Raw genomic sequence first — 18,608 nt, forward strand, 5'->3', positions numbered from 1 at the left:
TTTCCATACATTCCATGTTTTACCAATTCTGTGAAGAACTTCCCCATTCCTTACCCTATCAGTCCACCTAATTTTCAGCATTCTGCTGTAGCAGCACATCTCAAATGCTTTGAATGAATTCTGTTCTGGTTTACCCACAGTCCATGTTTTACTACCATACACTGCTGTGCTCCGCACACATTCTCAGAAATTTCTTCCTCAGACTAAGGCCTATGTTTGATACTCTTAGACTTCTCTTGGCCAGGAATGCCCTTTTTGCCAGTGCTAGTCTGCCTTTTTGTCCTCATTACTCTGTCCATCATGGGTTATTTTGCTGCCAATGTAGCAGAATTTCTGAACTTCGTCCACTATGTGATCCCCATTTTTGATGTTAAGTTTCTCACTGTTTTCCATACTGCTACTTCTCATTACTGTAACTCTTTCTTTGATTTCCTCTCAGTCCATTTTCTGTATGCATTAGATTGTTCATTCCATTCAACAGATCAGGTAATTCTTCGTCACTTTGCTGAAAATAGCAGTGTCATCAGCGAATCTTATTGCTGATATCTTTCTACCCTGAATTTAGTTCCCACTCTTGAATCTTTCCTTCACTTCCATCTTTGACGTATAGAGTGGACAGTTGGGGTGAAAGACTACATCTCTGTCTTACACAGTTTATACTCTGAGCACTTCATTCTGGGTCACCCAGTTTTATTGTTCCCTATTAATTCCTATACATACTGTATATTATCCATCTTTCCCTATAGCGCACACCTGTTCTTCTCAGGATTTCAAACATCTTGCATCATTTTTTACATTGTAAAATGCTTTCTCCGGGTCAACAAATCCTATGAATAATATGCCTTGATTTTTCTTCACTCTTGCTTTCATTATCAACTACAGTGTCAGAACTGCCTTCTTGCTGCCTTTACCTGTCCTAAAGCCAGACTGATTGTCATCTAATAGGTCCTCAATTTTCTTTTCCATTCATCTGTATGTTGTTCTTGTCAGCAACTTGGAAGCTTGAGCTGTTAAGCTGATTGTACGACAGTTGCGATCTGTATGCCTCACAATCCAACATCTGATTTCAGAATCTCTGCCTGACCATAATGTAATCTAACTGGAATCTTGCTATATCTCTTGGCTTTGTTCAAGTATGCATCCTTGTCTTGTGATTTTTGAACAGTGTGTTCACTAATAGTAAGTGGAATTTATTGCAGAACTCAATTTGTCTTTGTCCTCTCCCATTCCTACTACTAAGCCAATATTCTCCAGTAACCCTTTTTTCTACTCCTTTCCCTGCAACCACATTGCAATCCCCCATGACTATTAGATTAGCAGTTCCCCTTACATACTGAACTACCTACTCAGTATCATCATATATTTTCTCTGTCTCTTCGTCTGCTTGCGACTTTGGCATGTATACCTGAAATAGTGTTGTTGGTGTTGGTCAGATGTTGATCATGATAAGAACAACTCTATCATTGAACTGTTCACAGTAACATGTTATTGGAACAAAATAAGGGCTGCACCATGTTCTTGATTGAACATTTAGATACTGTAATACATTATAACCTGACTAAGGCAGTTACATTTGCAACTGTTTCATTAAGATGAGTAATGATCTTATATCATTGCATCTTCAGATTGAGTATGTCAAATCAGTATTAGGAATGCTTCAATAGAAAGTACCTTGTGCCATGCACTTCAGAGTGGTGTGCAGATTATAGATGTAAATGTAGACGTAGAAATAACCAAGTAACTGTGTTTCAGAAATAGGAATTAAATCTTAACTGAATTATTTGACAGTAATGCTACAGTTAAAACGAGAATGCTATTATATTACAGAAAATTAAAACTGTTCCTTTTCAGGTGATGGAACTGGTTTCTGGTTTTGGACCTCTTATTTATGCTGGTTGCTTTGCTGCAACTTTGTCATCTGCTCTGGCAAGTTTAGTCTCAGCTCCAAAAGTGTTTCAAGCTTTGTGTAAAGATCAGTTGTATCCTTACATTACATGGTTTGGAAGAGGATATGGAAAAAACAATGAACCTGTTAGAGGATATGTGTTGACATTTTTCATTGCAATAGCCTTTATTCTTGTAGGTGAGTCAGACTTGTACTTTTGTAGAATGACAAACATTTTAAAAAATCTTCAAAATTTTATTTATGACTTTGTTTCATTATCATCAGCTAACTATGTATTTAGTAAATCTCTCATATTCTATTTCTGAAAGGTAAATGTGTACCAAAATTGTGAAGCAACAACATTTCTCTTATTTTCAAGTTTGGTCTGTTAACTTGTATATGAATTCTGTAGTTTCACAACTGTTAAATATTATGTAAGAAGTGTGATGTAAGTTTTGCATAATATTGTGAAGATTCTTAATCAAAACTACACATTAGATTTATAACTCATGATGGCCATAATTTGTCTGACTGTAAGTGTTTCAGTAGATCAGATTTGTTAATGGTAGAGGTTAAATCTTTCTAGGACTTCTAGAGGAGAGGGGGAAAAATAGCACAAATTTGTGCAGCCACACATGTGCGCATCCCCCCCCCCCCTGCTTCTCTCTCTCTCTCTCTCTCTCTCTCTCTCTCCATCACACACACACACACCACACACACACACACACACACACACACACACACACACACACACACACACACACACACACACACATTGCAGTGGAATTTAAACAGATTGAATAATGAATAGAATAATTTTAAGTTTTTGTCACAGTTCATTAATAATATATGTATCAGAACTTTATATGTAACTAAACTATTTGGAATTTTGTGAGCACCTTGCATTGATGTGAGTTGCAAAAGAAAATCTTATTAGCACTTAATCCCATTATCGTAGTTGCAAATGAAATGCAAATATGATTATATACTGTACAGACTGTTGAGACACAAAACAATACTAGTTGAAATAAGTGATTCATGTAATGTTAAAACAACAGCTGATTCCTCAAACTGGGGGGGGGGGGGGGGGGGGGGCTATCAAGTACGGGGCCCCACAGGGTTCGGTGTTAGGTCCTTTACTGTTCTTGATATACATTAATGACTTACCATTCCACATTGATGAAGATGCAAAGCTAGTTCTTTTTGCTGATGATACAAGTATAGTAATAACATCCAAAAACCAAGAACTAAGTGATGTAATTGTAAATGATGTTTTTCACAAAATTATTAAGTGGTTCTCAGCAAACGGACTCTCTTTAAATTTTGATAAAACATGGTATATACAATTCCGTACAGTAAATGGCACACCTCCAGTAATAAATATGGACTTTGAACAGAAGTCTGTAGCTAAGGTAGAATTTTCAAAATTTTTAGGTGTGGCCATTGATGAGAGGTTAAACTGGAAGCAACACATTGATGGTCTGGTGAAACGTCTGGGTTCAGCTACGTATGCTATTGGGGTTATTGCAAATTTTGGTGACAAGAATCTCAGTAAATTAGCTTACTATGCCTACTTTCATTCACTGCATTCGTAAGGCATCATATTCTGGGGTAATTCATCGTTGAGTAGAAAAGTATTCATTGCTCAAAAACGTGTAATCAGAATAATTGCTGGAGCCCACCCATGGTCATCCTGCAGACATCTATTTAAGGATCTAGGGATCCTCACAGTAACCTCACAGTATACATATTCACTTATGAAATTTATTGTTAATAATCCTACCCAGTTCAAAAGTAATAGCAGTGTGCATAGCTATAACACCAGGAGAAAGGATTCTCTTCACTATGCAGGGTTAAATCTGACTTTGGCACAGAAAGGGGTAAATTATGTTGCCACAAAAGTCTTTGGTCGCCTACCAAACAGCATCAAAAGCCTGACAGATATTCAACCGACATTTAAAAATAAATTAAAAGAATTTCTAGATGACAACTCCTTCTACTCACTGGCTGAATTTTTAGATATAAATTAAGGGGGGAGGGGGGGGGGACTAGCTTAAACATTAGTGTCATGCAATATTTTGTGTAATACAATATCTTGTACAGACATCTTTTATTAACCTGACACGTTCCACATCATTACGAAGTGTCGGATTCATGATCTATGGAACAAGTATTAATCTAATCTTATCTCTTGTATGCAAAACTGTTCAGGTGCTCATGAATTTGTACAAGATAAACTTCGTCCATGGCCACTATATACATAGAAGTGATTATATACCTATTCCTTTTCGCAACAAATTATGTTTTTGGCCTGTTGTAAAACAGGTACCAAACCATTTTGCAAAGGAGTCTTCAAAGATCTTGAAATTCTAATGTTCACTTCCCAGTATGTTTACCCTTTGATGGTATTTCTTGCCAGTAATGAAACCAGTGTCATTTGATCTCTATCAGTGTTCAGGGTGGGGTTGTGTATTCTTTTATTAAAGTCTTAAACATCTGCTACACTTCCAGCTGATGATTGATATAAGATCTCTAGGTCGACCAATAGAAAGGTGGCAGGAGAACTTCACAAGACCGTATCAGATCAAGGAAGATGGTCTGATGATGACAGTGATGATGATGATGATGATGATGATGATGTACTATGTACATGCATGTATAGATTTTTGATGTTGAAACCTACATCAGAATATTTTATGATCTGAAGATGGCAGTAGTCCAAACCGGTAGCAATGAAATATAAAATCTGTGTGGTCAAGATGGACCTTTATAAATAAAGTGCCACAATAGGATCATAGACTCATTTACAGACTTTATGTCTTCAATTGATGATGATGATGATAACATATTTTGCAGCTATTGTTTGTACAAATTACCCTGTTATTTAGATTTAAAGATAGAAGCTTGTTCTCAGCTACAGGACAAGTAACAATGCTCATTGTAAACATAACTGCCTTGTTACAGATGTAGGTAAGAGTGTGTACATAGGACAAACCATGTGCTCAGTCACTGTGCTGAACGTAAGTGTCCTGTAAAACAAAGACAATTAGGCAAGTCAACTGTGGCGGAACATCACCTGTAGAATGACCCCATAATATTATTTGAGGAGATGAGCATCTTGGGCCAGGGATTCTACACTAGAAAGAAGCAATTGACATTTGATTACGATGAACAAGGTTTCACACTTAGTGGGACATGGAGAGGCATTTTGGACCTTGAACAGATTCAGAAGAAAATGCTTATGAGTTACAGGTCAGCAGGAATGGCAGTTTCGAATATGGTGCACGCTTCCCACATCTTTTGACATAATTGCACCCAAGCGGGCTGGTGTTGTCATGGACAGTGTAACTCACCTTCTGAGCATGTACTGACTCAGTACATCTGTGCAGCATTCAGGATGCTGCTGTTTCATATATATGAGATGACAGATTAGTGTTTAACGTCCCTTCAACAACAAGGTCATGAGAGATCATGTATACGACTTACCCTGGTGGTCAGAAGGTTTAACTCCTGAGGACAATGGCAGTGACAGCTGTTGAAAGCTCAAGCATTTTATCTCAGTTGAAATGACTTGAAAACTGAGCACATAAACATCAGATTTTTAAAGTGATACAACCAAGGACACAGTAGCTTCTGAAGGTTTGGCATTCTTATTGGTAGGTATATTCCTTTTTTCAATAAATATGTGCACTTCTTCTTATTTAGAATACAGTGGTCTGTACGTGGGGGACAGAGACCTGTGTGAGTGGTATTTTACTTTGGGAGTTAAACTTCAGTTTATTTTCATTCACATACTGCCTTATCATGTGTGAAGCAACACAACTTATGTGAGATTCATTTTATCTCAGTTGAAATGACTTGAAAACTGAGTAGTGCTGGGACAGACCTTTTTTTCCCCCAAAGGTAAGTCTTTCCACTCCCGGGATTGGAATGACTCCTTACCCTCTGCCTTAAAACCCACATCCTTTTGTCTTTCCCTCTCCTTCCCTCTTTCCTGATGAAGCAACTGTTGGTTGTGAAAGCTTGAATTTTGTGTGTATGTTTGTGTGTCTATCAACCTGCCAGCACTTTAGTTTGGTAAGCCACATCATCTTTGTTTTTAGATATATTTTTCCCACGTGGAATGTTTATGAAAAGGATAGTTGCTACTCACCATATAGTGTAGATATGGAGTCGCAGATAGGGACAATAAAAAGACTGTCAGAAAGTGAGGTTTTGGTCAACCAGTCCTTAGTCATGAATAGACAAAACACACACACACACAAATGCAACTCACACAGATACGGCCACAGTCTCTGGCAGCTAAAGTCAGACCGTGAGCGCAGCATTTGATGGGAGAGGCAATCAGGTCATGGGGGAGGCAGGGGCAAGGAGGGGGACGGATAGCACGGAAATGGTGGGGCTGGTAAACTGCTTCTTTCAGAAGTGAGCAGGGATGAGATGGAGCAAGGATAGGGCAACTAGGTGCAATCGAGAGGTTGCGCAGAGGGCTGGAGAGAAAGGGGGTCGGGTAGTGAAAAAGGAGAGAAGTAACAAGACTGGGTGCATTGGTGAAACAGAGGGCTGTGTAGTGCTGTAATGGGAGCAGGAAAGGGGCTAGGTGGTTAAGGACAATGACCAACGATGGATGGGCCAGGAGGGTTATGGGAACACAGGATATATTGCAGGAAGGGTTCCCACCTTCGCAATTCAGAAAAGCTTGTGTTAGTGGGAAAGATCCAGATGACACAAGCTGTGAAGCAGTCTTCTAAATGAAGAACATAACGTAGGGCGGCTTGCTCAGCAACAGGTTGGTCCAGCTGTTTCTTGGCCATTCATGCAAACAGACAGCTTGTTGGTTATCACACATAGAATGTAGCACAGTGGTTGCAGCTTAACTTGTAGATCACATGACTGGTTTCACATGTTGTTTGTCTATTTTTGACAAAAGCCTTGTTGGCCAAAAGCTCACTTACTAAAAGTCTTCTAATTGTGCCTATCTGCGACGCAGCATCTCTGCTGTATGGTGAGTAGCAAATATCCTTTTCATAATATTATTACATTCCATCTTGGTTTTTTTCAAGTTTGTGTATATTTGCTACTTAGGTCCAAGTGCTATAGTGGGGACTTATTTGTAAGCAACCTTTTATTTGCTGATGATGCAGCATTCATACTACATACTTAAGACAAACTTCAAAGCCATGTGAACAAACTTGCTGGTGCATGCAAGCATTTTCTAGCTTCGAGAATATTAAAAATGCTGTTAGCACAAGGATTCATGTCTATGTCTGCCATAAGATTAGATGGCTCTTCGTTGAATGCAGTTGACAAATTCTGATACTTCAGCTCACTTGTGTCAGAAGATCTTTCTCTGCCTAGTGAAATGAACGAGAGAAGTGGTGACTACTTTCGGAAAGCTGTGCACAAGAGTATGAGACAGCAAACACCTTATGGTAACTGCTCACCTACCGAGCATCCATACTGAGCACCTGTCTTATGGTGCTGAGATGTGGACATCATACATTAACAAGACCTATCATCTGCAGTGCCTACGAAATGTTCTAGGCATAACATGGAGGGGCCATGTAACAAATCAGATGGTTCTGAATACTGTGGCAGTACTGAGTATCACTGCCACTCTTCAAGGAATGCCACTTATGGTGGCTGGGACATTTGCATGGATCACTTTCATGTTCCTCAACACACACTACTTAGTGAGACAGCACATGCCAAGAGACACCCTGGAAAACCCATATTCCACTTTAAGGACTGCATCAAATGCAACATCAACACATTTAATATTACTGAGATAAATGGGAGGAGCTTGCTGAAGGCTGCATCATATGGAGGAAACTCATGGAGGGAGGCAGTAAGTACCACAACTTACCTGCAAAATGAGCATATAGATAATTTCCAGGGACTGTTAGACCAGCTTAAGCAAAAACATTTGTTGGATTTCAGTTTTTACAACATTTGGTCACAGTAGTCAAGAGTAGGTATTTTGTGTAAGATAAATTCATTAAAAGTGCATAACTGTGATTCATTTTGACAGTGTATTAATTCTGTAAATATTAGCAGTTCCAGTTTAATGTAATTTATTCACATATTTTGACAATCTCCTGACAAATGATCAGGGAAATGAGGATTGCATTCAAGTGTTATATGCGTTTCATGTGATACTTTGTGACATGTTCAACGCCCGTCAGAATCATCTCATTTTTGTGTCTGTGGAATGATAACTGAATCTAATCTAATCAGACCCCTCTTTCAAGGTGATACACACTTGTCCCATCAGTGGATACCAAGTGGGCTTTTGCATTGGACTCCTGAGTCACCTACAAAAATGTCTGTGTGATGCTACTTGAATTTTCCATTAGGAAATATAAGCCTTTGATGATGATACTCCGCAAACCAATGTACAATGCATAACAGAGATTAGTTCATACCAGTATTAGTATCCTTCTGTCCCATACCACCACCATATTGATGAAGAAAGAAAGAATTATCTCTGTGATGTAGTATGTGATATTGCTCATCTTATTCTACTGCCCCCCCCCCCCCCCCTCTCCCCCCATGTGGTATACAGTGCAGACAGCAAATTTGTTTTACAGTCTACCTTGAACACTAGTTCTCTACATATGTCCAACAGGGTTTTGCAAAAAAAAAAAAAAGGTCTCAACTTTCTTTCAAAAAATTCTCATTTAAGATCTGTGAGAATTCCTGTTATTCTTTGGTGTGGGCTGTGGTGACCTGTTGGAATCTTTGTAGTGAGTCTCTGTCATGCCTGAATCATGAGGAGCACAACCCTGTATCAATATTCTGTTCGTGGTTATTCTAGTGCCTTGTATACTGTTTCCTTTAAAATGTCCCACACTTTCTCAGAAATGTACCAATGTATGCAAGACTTTCTTCCACCTGTCCTACCATTGATTTAACATGTGCTTTCTGTTTCATATCACATCTTATCCGGGTGTTTAAACAATGTGATAGACCCCAGAAGTTGCTATAAATAGTGGATGCTGTAGTATTCTTTCTCTTTCTTTTGAGTTATTATATATTATTTTTGTTAACATTTGGTACATTAAATATAAATCATCAAAATCATCTTTTACAGTCTGCAGGCCCTGGCTGGGTCTGTTTAGCATGTAAACCACTCCATCTTTTCTTGTCCCCATGCCATTTTTCTCTCTCATTCTGTACCAATCTTCTCTTCTCCTCATTACACATTCCTTCTCTCTCTTTTGGTCTTCCTGTAGGTCTCTTGCCTGTTGTCATTTTGTGACCTGCCTTGGTATTCAGCCAAGTCCCATTCTTTCAACTTGCCCACACCATGTTAATCTTTTCTTTTCTGTGGTCTCTTGCACAGGCTTGTCTTTCTCAATTTATCTCAGCACATCATCCCTTACTCTGTCCATTCTGATAAGTCCTACTCCACTTCTGTGAAATTTTGTCTCAGAAGCTTGTATTCTGCTCAGCTGCCTTTTCTTCATTAGCCACATTTCTGATATGTACATGAGTATTGAAGCATAGTACCCTCAGTTTCCTTACTTTTTGTTGGTACATCCTTGTTGCAGCACAGTCTTCTTACACTCTGCAGGAAACCATGAACTTGCTTCCCCCTTTTCATTCCTCCACTGTCTTCTGGTATGAGTCCCAGGTGCTTGAAACGTTCCACTCTCTTTAGTGCCTGTACTCTAATATTCATTGCTATTCTTCTTGTATTCCAGTTAACAACATTATTTCACACTTTTTTACATTAAATTTCAATGCATACTGCCACTTTCACGCATTTATTTAACCTTCCTTGTACCTCTCCTCTCCCATTTCTCCACCCCATTAGATCACCTGAAAACATCACTGCTATCACATTTTCATCTCATATTCATGCTGTCACTCCTGTCATTATCTCTTTTATCATGATGATGAAAAGCAGAGCGAATAGTGCACTCCCTTGCTTCAGCCCATTTATATTTTCAAATCAGTCTGTCTTCTCTCCTACTTTTACATGACTCGCTCTCTCATGATGTTGGTCATACACCTCCCCAGTGTACAGGAAATCCATTGTTACACCATTACCATCTTCATACCCTGGTCTAAAACTTCAATATCCCCACCAGTGGAGAATATTGATACAGATCTGAGGTACTACAGTTAGCATCTCTCTGGCACACCCTGTCACATTTATGGTGATACGTAGCTCAAGAGTACAAGGAGCAGAAGGCCAGTCTTCTCCAGCCCATATCCAGTAACAAAAAACACATTAGACAGCAGTTGCGGCATTGTGCCCACTGCTGTTTGCTGCATTTAATGACTCATAAGAGAGCTGGGAAATCTACCTTCATTGTTTTTAACTCCACTTTTTGCTAATTACATTTCTAGTAGGCAGAAAGTGCTTTGCTTTTGTCTTGTACTAGTTGCTTTTATATGAAGTGACGGAAAAATAAAACCACCCTTAGACCTTAGTGAAATAACTTTCAGTGTTCTCTGTGCTCTGTTAATCAGATAGTACAGTCAGCAGGTGCAACTTGTGGCTAGGCTCCGTGTTAAAGAATGTCATAAACAATGTGGATGTGCAGGGTCTCACACACAAGTACAGATCCATGTGGTCAGAACTGTAAAGTTTCCTATGTAGGATCATTTACTCGAAAAGTGATTGGGCACCTTACCCCTGATAGGGAGAGCACTGCAGAAGCTCTAGTGAAGTCTGATCATAGTGTTCATGAGGTAGTCCAAATTGCTAAATCTTTCAAGGTGCTTTGGAAGCTCAGCAGGTTTCTGCAAATGACATCTAGGTTTCCCAGTTTATTAGTCACCTTCACAAACACTGATCGACTGATGATTCTGATTCACCATCTTCTACTTCTGCTCCTAAGTACTGCCAAAGCTCATGAGCGTCAGACCATTGGTGCCTACTGAGAGACTTAAATATCAATGATTCTGCTCCCTCATCAGCATCACAACTTTTTTTTTGTAATGTTCAGGCAGATCAGAAATGCTCTTCCTCTTCAGAATTGGTATGTATGTCATGCATGTCAGAGAAGATTTAGTCCCGTCTGGAATGTGTAGCGATCATAATAGAAACCAATGCATCCACTGTGCAGCAAACTGCTGGGTCTGCAGTAAGTGCGGTCACCTGGCTGGCAACTGTCAACAAGCAGCCCTCTCTGTCTGCATGCACAGCAGTGGTGTGAGGACAACACTGTGATATATACAGTCAGAGCTCTAGAACTGGTGGCTTCCTTGTCAGGAAGCCTACTTTAGCTTTGACATTGCTCATTCGATCTGTGGAGTTCCAGCTAGACACCAGTGTGGCCAGGGCCACATGGGGCAACCCAATAGCAGCATAGAGCTAATCAAGTGACCGTGGGTCAGTCTTGTGTAGTAGACTGCATAAGTCCTGTTAAATATCACCTAGCTGCTATATGCACACCAGCCTTGCTTTTGACATTGAATTTCTGGCTTGGGGTTCTTGGTATTTGTATAGTGCTCTGCCCACAACAACCTTGGCTTTGATTGTGTATTACATGTTAATTATCAGTTGTGGAAACTTTAAAACACATACTGTTTCTCTTTATCCACCTCATACTATCTTCCATACTGTCTTTTCCAGGAACTTCTCAAATGCTTTTGTAGCATGACACATCAGAGTAACTCCCCTAGAAATCTGACATAGTTTTCTTAAAAACTGACACTATGATTCCCTTTTCTCTGGTCTTCAGGTGTTCTTTCTTTCCATACTGTTCTTATTACCCAGTATAGCCATTGCTCTCCAACAATGCCATCTGCTCTCAACATCTCCATGCTTACTTCATTCAATCCAGATGTTTTTCCTCCTTTCACGGTATTTATCACTTACTCTACTTCCATTCAGGTTGGGTCCATTTTGATGTAATCTACATTCCCTAGCTCCTCATTTTTCTCTTTCATATTTCCATTGGGAAGTAATAACTCTTCACAATGTTCGTTCCTTAATTTCCTGTAGATTCTCAACTTCCTTTCCTTTAGTCCAACATTTTCCATCATGCCCCTCTTCTTAGCCTTAACCAATCCATAAAAGACCTTCTCACTCCTGTTACTGTCCTCTTCCATAATTTTTGTCCACTCTTCCATCCATCATTCCATCAGGATGTTTCTTTCCACCTTCTACTGCCACTGGTTCTTCTGCTCCTTCCAATGTAATTGTTTTGAACCATCCTGTCCTCCCTCTACTGACTGAATTTCATCCCTTGGTGCATCACCCTGTACTATTCTATGAAATTCTTCTTTGACTTTTTCTTCTTTCATCTTTGACACTATTATCCTTCTTTCCTGTCTTTCTACCCTCTTTAACTCTGTAATCCTTCAAACTTTCACTACTAAGTCAGTGATCGCTATTTAGGCTTCAGAAGGTATTACCTTGATGTCTGTGACTGTCCTGTCACATATTATATATTCTGCCACAAATTTGCTTGACTAATCAAAGCTGTACTACACTACATTAGACTTTCCTACTTCTTAAACTAGGTTTTGCCTACTACTGTCCATTCTTTTTACAAAAGTCTAACAATTTTCTACTCTCTTCGTTTCTCCTTCCTCACCCTCCCACTCCTAATACCTCCTCATCCCAATATGTTTCCTTACTCAATTGTGCATTTAGGGCTCCCATATCATCATCTTCTGCCTTCTTAGTTGTCTTTGCATTCCCTCTTCAAAGTTCTCCTTGTTTTAATAGAATATCCAACTTTAGGTGCATATATTTGCATGGTTTGCGTATCCTTCTCCTTCCTTCCTTATTCAAACCTCATCTCATAATTACTGCTACACCACGTCAACCTTATCCTTCATTGCTACTCTAGTACAGCTTTGGGAATAGCTGGGTCATCTTTATATCTTGGATGAAACACACACACACACACACACACACACACACACACACACACGCACACACACAGAGAGAGAGAGAGAGAGAGAGAGAGAGAGAGAGATTATTAGCAGCCCTATTACATATTTTCATTTCTGTTAGGAAAAAGAAAAAGTCTTTAAGCAATTGACATGCTTGTGAAGATAATCTGTATGGTAATATCTTGGTCACCAGTTGACAGTGTAGTACAATGTCAAATGATTTTTGACTTTGGGAAGTGCAGGTAGATGAAATACTCTGGTCCAAATGCATCTGTTATTTGAAAAAAAAAAAAAAAAAAATATCTATGAATAAAGCAAGTTGTCTTACACATGACTGGTTTTTCACTAACCTATGTCAGTTTTTTGAGAAAATCTTATTTTCCTGCAGTAATGTCTTAAGGTGCAATCATAAAATATTCCCCAGGATCCGACAAAAGACAAATGTTGGCACTATTGATCTGTAATTCTGTGCATCCATTTTTTATTCTTATATTTTCTCTGAAAAATGACTTGTTTATGCTTTAGGCGAAAAGTTAATTCCTATGTGCACAAAACAACAGGTCTGTGCCAGCTATTGAAATAATTTTACATGACATATTTTCAGCCTTTTTAAACATAGCCTAGTTACAATGTGGTTTGTGCTATATTATTTTACTTTTGCACAAAGATGGCAGTAAAGATTAATTTATACACATGTTTCTAATTAGCAGGTGTTATTCTTTATTAATTTTTTTCTTTTAATTACAGGAGAACTGAATGCTATAGCACCATTGATCTCCAACTTCTTTTTGGCAGCTTATGCTTTAATAAACTTCAGTACATTTCATGCTTCACTTGCCAAACCAATTGGGTGGAGGCCAAAATTTAGGGTAAGGAAGCAGCTAAAATAATTAGATTATAATGATTAATTAATTAAATACTCTCCTTTACTTGAAATGAATACACACTTGCCCCTCTCTTTCTACAGTATTACAACATGTGGCTTAGCCTTCTGGGAGCTATTCTGTGTGTGGGTGTCATGTTTCTAATTAGTTGGTGGACAGCGCTCATAACACTTGCTTGTGTTATGGCTTTATACCTCATAGTATCATACCGAAGACCAGGTAAATTATAAATAAGCACTCAAAATATAACATTATTTTTAAAATTTTAAATTTATGATTAAAGATAACAATTGCTTTTAATATGTTTTCCTTTCCATGAAATTATAGTTTTATCTTTAGGCAGCTTTATACAGAATGAATTTATACTTTTCACAAATGCGTTCATGGATAGGCTAAAAGCAGCATTAACAAATTATATTTAACTCTCAGATCTTGGTATTCAAAGGAGAAAGATGTCCTGTGTCTTGTATTTAGTCTTTTCCAATCAGTTCTTGACAGTTTCAGGCCTCAAGTTCATTGTTAAATGTTTTTCATTGCTAACATTTTTTTCAAGAATGCATTATTTCAGAGAGTGTCCTTGTTCCAGTGATTAGGATGAAACTGAAGCATCCATTTCTTACCACCATTTTCAAACTCTGTGTTTGGGGTATAACACATCAATTTACTCAGTCAGTGCTTGTAATGCTTTCAGTAGTTCTTTAAGTATTAATATTGTAGTTTTATTTATTGACAACACCTTTCTTGTTAATTTTTGTTTGTTTGCTATTAACAATATTCTGTCATTTGCATGTGTGCAGAAGTGAACTGGGGTTCTTCAACCCAAGCACAAACATACAAGAATGCCCTGCTTTCTGTACAGCAGCTGAACAATGTTGAAGAACATGTGAAGAATTATAGGCCTCAGATATTGGTACTATCTGCGATGCCCAGTCATCGACCACCTCTGATAGACTTCGCGTACCTTATGACAAAAAATTTATCTCTACTAATGTGTGGTCACATCATTCAGGTACGTGAATAGTGATTTGACATTCCCAGGACAAATAATAATTTTCATTGTTTTCACATTTATTGATTATATCAGTGAATGAGCTAAATGGCTGATGAAGCTTTTTTGTATTTTAGTTTTGTCCATCTCAAGATTCCCTCTGTTCAGTGAGTAGAAGCTGATTTCTTTGACTATGGTAAAGAGAGTGCTGTAAATATCTTGTGTTTAATTTAGGAAGCAATGAGAGATTCTTGCATCATAATTTGAAGTAAACGTTTACCGAAAGTCTATAGAAAAGACAAAAACCCAAAATGTTCAAAAAGTAACATCGCACACTTCACAAAATGAAAAAAAACTTACTATCCTATGACTGCAGTATCAGTGAGCCCCTATTGAAATCAGTCAACTCATACAGATATCTGCATTAACAGTTTGTAGGGCTGCAAAATAGAATGATCACATAGGCTCACTTGTTGGTAAGGCAGGTGTCAGATTCCAGTCCATTAATAGAATACTAGGGAAACGAAATCAGTCTACAAAGGAGATTGCTTACACAACACTTGTGTGTCCCATTCTAGAATATTTCTCAAGTGTGTGGGAGCCATACTACATGGAAATGACAGGGCATATGAAATGTGTACCAAGAAGGGTAGCACGAACGATCACAAGTCTGTTTGAGAATGTTATGGAAATGCTGCCAAAGTTTAATGTCATGTGCTTGAAGATAGACACCAGCTATTCTAAGAACACCTGTTTATAGAAATTCAGGGACCAGCTTTAAACAAAGAGTCTAGGAATGTAGTACAACATCTACATGTCCCTCACATATCTATCACAATTTAGATTAGTATATTAAAAACAAAGATTCCAAGACTTACCAAGCGGGAAAGCGCCGCCAGACAGGCACATGAACAAAACACACAAACACACACACAGAATTACTAGCTTTCGCAACCGATGGTTGCTTCTTCAGGAAGGAGAGGGAAAGACGAAAGGATGTGGGTTTTAAGGGAGAGGGTAAGGAGTCATTCCAATCCCGGGAGCGGAAAGACTTCCCTTAGGGGAAAAAAAGGACAGGTGTTCATTTGCACACACACACATATCCATCCGCACATACCGTGTATGTGTATGTGTATGTGTATGTGCGGATGGATATGTGTGTGTGTGCGAGTGTACACCTGTCCTTTTTTTCCCCTAAGGGAAGTCTTTCCGCTCCCGGGATTGGAATGACTCCTTACCCTCTCCCTTAAAACCCACACCCTTTCGTCTTTCCCTCTCCTTCCTGAAGAAGCAACCATAGGTTGCGAAAGCTAGTAATTCTGTGTGTGTGTTTGTGTGTTTTGTTCATGTGCCTGTCTGCCGGCGCTTTCCCGCTTGGTAAGTCTTGGAATCTTTGTTTTTAATATATTTTTCCCATGTGGAAGTTTCTTTCTATTTTATTTACATCACAATTTAGATTATATTAGATTAGATTAATTATTCATTCCATAGACCCATAAAAGAGGAAATCCTCCTGGGTGTGGAACATGTCAGATAAACACATTACAAAAATGTAATTAGAAAAACTTGAGTTTCATTAATTTTAATGATCCTCAGTCAATAAAAAGTAAAATTATGTTCATGAATTAAATTTAAACATCTGATATTTACAGGTTTAATACTTGCACCTGATTTCATTAAATCCATCATTCAGACATTTGCTAGTTTTTTGGCTATTACAACCAAGTATTGTCAAAAATTGAAGTTAATTATTCATTTCAGTGATCCTCAGTTAAGAACAGTCAGATTATGTACAAGATTTAAAATTAAACTTCCACTATTTACAGACTTAGGACTTACATCTGCTTTCCATACATTCATCATTCACACAGTAGGTAGTTATTTGGCTGTTACAACCAAGTATTGTCAAAAATTAAAGTATAATCAATTTTCATTAAAATGGTCTACTGCACTTGTTGAGAAACTCATGGATGGAGTAGGAGTTGGCCACCAAAAATTCTTTTAAATTATGTTTAAATTGTGCCTTGTCTGAAACTAAACTCTTAATGGTTGCTGGTAACTTATTGAAAATATGTGTTGCTGAATACTGGACTCCTTTCCTTGGCAAGAGTAAGTGATTTTAAATTTTTATCTATATTGTTCTTATTCCTAGTATTGTTAGTGTGTACTAAGCAGTTAGGTGGAAAAAGAGATGTATTATTTACAACAAACTTCATTAAGGAATAAATATACTGAGAAGCTGTGGTTAATGTGCCCAATTATTTGAATAGGTTTTAACATGATGTTCTTGGATTTACACTATTCATTACTCTTATTATAAGCTTCTGTACTCTAAAATTTTTTTCTCTGTTTGTGGAGTTACCTCAAATATGATACCATATGACATAATAGAGTGAAAATAAGTAAAATATGACAGTTTTTTAAAATATTTATATCTCCTATGTCTGACATCATTGGCATTGGAAACACAGCCTTGTTTAGATGCTTTAGCAGTTCGTTAGTATGTTGCTCCCAACTGAATTTATTATCAAGTTGTAATCTCAATAATTTTACACTGTCAACTGCTCCTATTCCCATGTCATCATATTTTATACACACAGCAGAAGGAAATCTCTTGGAAGTTCTGAATTTCATATAGTGGGTCTTTTCAAAGTTTAATGACAGTGAATTGGTTATGAACCACTTATTAATGGCAGTAAAAATTTGATTAGCTGCCCTTTCTAAATTTATATTTGATTTACTATTTATTGCAATGTTTGTATCATCTGCAAATAAGACAAACTTGGCATCTGGTAATGTAACCAGTAGTGGACCTACTATGGAATCTTGGGGAAAACCACATGTAATTCCTTCACAGTCAGATGATATCTGATTTCCTACTGCTGAAGTGTTACGTAATGACACCCTTTGTATTCTATTAGTAAGATATGACTGAAACCTCTTTGCAGCACTACCAGTGATGCCATAATATTTTAATTTACTTAAAAGAATGCTGTGATCCACACAGTCAAATGCCTTTGACAGGTCACAGAACATGCCAGTTGCCTCTAATTTGTTGTCCAATGAATTATGGACATTTTCCCTGTAAGTGTAAATAGCTTTCTCAATATCAGAACACTTAAGAAACCAAAACTGTGACTTTGACAGTATGTTATTTTCACTAAGGTGCTTAAGTAGACACTTGAACATAACCTTCTCAAAGATTTTTGAAAAATCTGACAAAAGTGTGATTGGTTGGTAATTTGACGGCAATTTTTTGTCCCCTTTCTTGTGGAGAGGTATAACTATAGCATATTTAAGCCAGTCCAGGAATGTTCCTTTGACAAATGATTGATTACGCAAATAACTTAAGCTATGACTAAGCTCACATGAATGCTCTTTTATTAACTTTGTTGATGTGTTATCATAACCACTAGAATGCTTTGATTTCAAGGACTTTATGATGGGTTATATTTCTTTGAGTGAAGTAAGTGTCAGTTCCATTTTACTGAGATTGCTTGTGTGCACTGATCTCAGATATTCCATTGCATTATTTACTGAACCTGACAACCCCATGCTATCAGTATCAGAGACAAAATACTTGTTTAAATGGTTTGCAACACAACATGCGTTTGTTACCAGGATTTCATTTATTTTTAGAGCCATTTGTTCCTCCTCATTTCCTGTCCTACCTCTCTCTTACTTAACTATATCCCATATTGTTTTTATTTTATTGCTGGATGTATTTATCATCTTCTCATAATGCAGGTGTTTAGATTTCTGGAGAACCTTCTTCAATATTTTGCAGTAATTTTTGTAATGAGCTATAATGCTAGTATCTAAGGTGTCCCTACGTATCAGATATAGTTTCCTTTTTGTCTCACATAATATCTTTATCCCTAGTGTGATCCATGGTTTCTTATTAGACTTCTGCTTAATTTGAGTTACCTTCAGGGGAAAACAATTTTCAAATAAGGTGCTAACTTTATTAATGAATGTTTTGTATTTTCCA

At 37.8% G+C, this 18,608-nt stretch overlaps 1 protein-coding gene across 1 annotated transcript in view; it reads left to right on the forward strand.

Annotated features, from left to right (window-relative positions):
• LOC126282233 (bumetanide-sensitive sodium-(potassium)-chloride cotransporter) overlaps positions 1 to 18,608 on the forward strand; it is a 584,688-nt gene that overhangs the window by 503,388 nt on the left and 62,692 nt on the right. The window contains exons 8-11 of the mRNA XM_049981810.1: positions 1,852 to 2,083; positions 13,493 to 13,614; positions 13,713 to 13,848; positions 14,427 to 14,638. Of these exons, the coding sequence (XP_049837767.1) occupies positions 1,852 to 2,083; positions 13,493 to 13,614; positions 13,713 to 13,848; positions 14,427 to 14,638 (702 nt within the window). The remainder of the gene's footprint in view (positions 1 to 1,851; positions 2,084 to 13,492; positions 13,615 to 13,712; positions 13,849 to 14,426; positions 14,639 to 18,608) is intronic.

Source organism: Schistocerca gregaria, chromosome 7, assembly GCF_023897955.1.
Source record: "Schistocerca gregaria isolate iqSchGreg1 chromosome 7, iqSchGreg1.2, whole genome shotgun sequence".
Lineage (NCBI taxonomy): Eukaryota > Metazoa > Arthropoda > Insecta > Orthoptera > Acrididae > Schistocerca > Schistocerca gregaria.